At 45.1% G+C, this 3,532-nt stretch overlaps 1 protein-coding gene across 2 annotated transcripts in view; it reads left to right on the forward strand.

The window, feature by feature from the left end:
* Positions 1-81: 81 nt before the first annotated feature.
* The window catches only part of SAP130 (Sin3A associated protein 130), a 75,782-nt gene continuing 72,331 nt past the window's right edge, over positions 82-3,532 (forward strand). For both annotated transcript variants that reach the window (XM_007461293.1, XM_007461294.1), the window contains exons 1-2: positions 82-150; positions 933-1,050. In XM_007461293.1, coding sequence (XP_007461355.1) covers positions 82-150; positions 933-1,050 — 187 coding nt within the window. The remainder of the gene's footprint in view (positions 151-932; positions 1,051-3,532) is intronic.

Here is a 3,532-nt window from a genome sequence, read left to right on the forward strand (position 1 = left end):
CGGGGCGGGACAGCGGCGGGCCCGAGGCGCGTTGCGGCACGAGTCGTCCCCGCGACGTCGGAGCCCAGCGCTGCCACCGAGATGGGTCCTCCGCGGCACCCCCAGCCCGGCGAGGTGGAATCGGGAGGGGCGGGCGGCGGGCGGCGGCAGGTAAAGGGCACACTGGTCCCGGGGCTCCTCAGAACGCCTGCCCGCCTCCCCAGGGATGGAGTCTCGGAGACCCAGAGTGTCTGGATACCTGTGTTCTCCGATCTCAGCGGGGGACTTCAGGGTGGGGGCAGGATTGCGGGCGTATCGGGGATATCGGCTCCTGAAGGAGGAGTGGGGGTCGATTTTAGGGAAAGTGGTGAAGGTCTCGGTTCCCTTTGGCTCACTGGGGCTCTGTGAAAGGGGCGGGGGAGAAATCCGTCAATGGAGGCCTGTGCAGGAAAGCGTTTGAGAATTCCTTTCGGGTCAGGTCTTGATGGAAGGTTTCTGATCCCTTCTTAGGACAGGGCATCTGCCTCCGATTCCTCCTGTGACACACTGATGACAGTTCTGTTCACCTTGGTGTGAGGCTTAAGTCTTTCAAAGGCACATGCCATTTGTCTTGAAACTTTACACAGAAGTATATATATTGTGTTAAGATCTGTCACGTGGATGTTATACACAATGCAGTGTCGACTTTTGTGGCAATCCACAGGTATTGGAGGGCGGTGTCATAATATCCCGCAGCACCACATAAACGATTTTACCATTAATTGAACCTATGTACATCAAAAGCTTAAACAGTTTACACCATTTCTGCACTGTATGTTGAACACAAGTATCATTTTAGATAGATGATGCTACATTTGCTTTTCTAAGGGAAGATGTAGGTTCTAAAAATGCTTTACTTTCTCATTGATTCTAATATCAGAATCCAGTAATAACTATATGCCTATGCACTGCAGGTGGAAATGAGTTCTCAACAGTTTCCTCGGTTAGGAACCCCCTCCACCGGGCTAAGCCAGGCTCCTTCACAGATAGCCAACAGTGGTTCTGCAGGATTGATAAACCCAGCTGCAACAGGTGAGATGTGTGATATTTTTCTATATTGCTTCCTGCTTTAAAAATATTGCCAGTTTTCTAATTTAAAAATTAGCAAATGGGATTTTAGTAAATACTAGGTTATCAGATTTGAAAAATGGATATATTACAGTTCTAATTTAAATAGGGCTTTCTTCCTGTTTTAACCACTTGATTCACATGTACAGAGTGTACATGAAACTTACAGTGAAGCACGCCTACAAGAACATTTTTTTTAATGTATTAATGTGTTCTTATTTAATTAAGGCCCAGAGGTGTAATAATAATGCCATGAGGAATGCAAAGGTGTGTAAGGCGTAGGTCTTGCCTTTCAGGAGCTTACTGTATAGGAAAAGAGATTTTTAAAAGATGTGTATACGCACGTATATGCAACTTGGTTTTTAGTTGTATACTCTTTGAATGCTGAAGATCAGTGACCTCAGCTGGTGATGATTTTGCCCCCCAGGGAATATTTGGCGATGTCTCGGTACACTTTTAGGTGTCACAAGTAGGGGGTGCTCTTGGCATCGGACATTTAGAGGCCCGGGATGCTGCTAAATACGCGATGTTAAGCAGACCAGCCCCCACCCCCACAGCAAAGTATCTAGTCCAGTCAGCAGTGCTGAAGTTGAGTTACTCCTTCAAATAATTCTGTATTCTGTGTATCAAGTGGAAAGGTGGCATTGCGAAGTGAAGTAAGGTACTCTTTTCTTTATTCCTCTTTCTTTACAGCCTGATTTCTGTGTTCTTCATCATGGTAAATGGTACTTACCATCTACTTATTGCTCAAACCAGAAACTCAGGCATGGTGTTTAATTGTTCTGTCTTTGTCTCTCACCTGTGAGCTGTGGCCTCCTTCCTATTGCTTTGCCTCCTTCCTGCCAACTTAGTTTTTGTTACAAATTTATTTTAGTTCTCTTTAGACTTAAAGTAACTTTAAGCTACTTTATTCCTCCTGCTTAATAGTAGCTTCTCATATTTTCTGAACAGATGATAAGTTCTCAGCCTTCTTGACCTTGGGACTTTACACAGTCCAGTTTTGTTTGTTTGTTTGCCACAATCTTTCTTCTTCCTTTGCACACTTATTTATCTGGCTAATTCTTTGTTCTTCCTTGAGGTTTCCTCTCAGATGTCACTTTCTCTGGGAAGTCTTTACTGACTCCATCATCCACAGCAACACAAGGTCGGGCCTCCTCCTAGAATGAAGGCCAGGACCTATCTGTCCATGCTTCTTTGTATGTGCTCTCCTTGCTATAGGGTAGAGGTTAACAAATTCTTATAGCGCCACTTCAAGTTCCTGACCCCTTAACAAAGATTTTTGACAGTGTTTTATCTTTTGTATGAATTCACAGCGGAACTTTTTTTTTTTTGGCCAAGCTGCATGGCTTGCGGGACCAGGGATTGAACCCAGGACACAGCAGTGAAAGCGCCAAGTCTTAACCACTGGAGTGCCAGGGAATCCCCACAACAGAATAATTTAAAGGATCATAGCTAAAAAGAATTTTTTTTAATAGAAATCCATTTTTAATTAATTAATTTTATTTATTTATTTTTGGCTGCGTTGGATCTTTGTTGCTGCACGCGGGCCGTCTCTGGTTGTGTCGAGCGGGGGCTACTCTTAGTTGCGGTGCATGGGTTTCTCACTGCAGTGGCTTCTCTTGTTGCAGAGCATAGGCTCTAGGTGCATCAGCTTCAGTAGTTGTGGCTCGCAGGCCCAGTAGTTGTGGCTTGAGGGCTCTAAAGCGCAGGCTCAGTCATTGTGGCACACGGGCTTAGTTGCTCCACAGCATGTGGGATCTTCCTGGACCGGGGCACGAACCCGTGTCCCCTGTGTCGGCAGGCAGACTCCCAACCACTGCGCCACCAGGGAAGCCCCAAAAGAGAATATTTTTGAACATCTATTTGCAAGAATTATACTGCTCATTAAAAAGGGTATCAATTAGCAATAGCCCTCAGACTTTGTTGAGAAGGAAATCATTGACTTAGACCCAAATTGTCTATAATTTTACTTCTGAAATGTGTATGTTGTTTCCTTCAGTTGCTCTTAAAAAGAAAATAAAAGTTTTCCTTAAGTAGTTAGATGTCTTTCTATATTTCCTGTTGCTCTTATTGGAAGAAGTAATTTGGGATCCTACGCATGTCAGGATTTCAAGTACATGTTCACAGTACAGAAAGTATAGATTACAACCGTTCTCTTAACTACTGCTTCAAGGTTCTTTTCTGATAAAAATAAACAACTTCAAATACCTAGAAGGAAACGATACATAGTTGCAAAAAGAGCTTAGTGGGAAATGGTCAGTGCGTTATATCTTAAATGAAAGTGTCAAAAATCAAAGTCTTGGGCTTCCCTGGTGGCGCAGTGGTTAAGAGTCCGCCTGCCAATGCAGGGGATACGGGTTCGTGCCCCGGTCCGGGAAGATCCCGCATGCCGCAGAGCGGCTGGGCCCGTGAGCCATGGCCGCTGAGCCTGCGCGTCTGGAGCCTG

The sequence above is a fragment of the Lipotes vexillifer genome, unplaced genomic scaffold, assembly GCF_000442215.2.
Source record: "Lipotes vexillifer unplaced genomic scaffold, Lipotes_vexillifer_v1.1 scaffold158, whole genome shotgun sequence".
Classification (NCBI taxonomy): domain Eukaryota; kingdom Metazoa; phylum Chordata; class Mammalia; order Artiodactyla; family Lipotidae; genus Lipotes; species Lipotes vexillifer.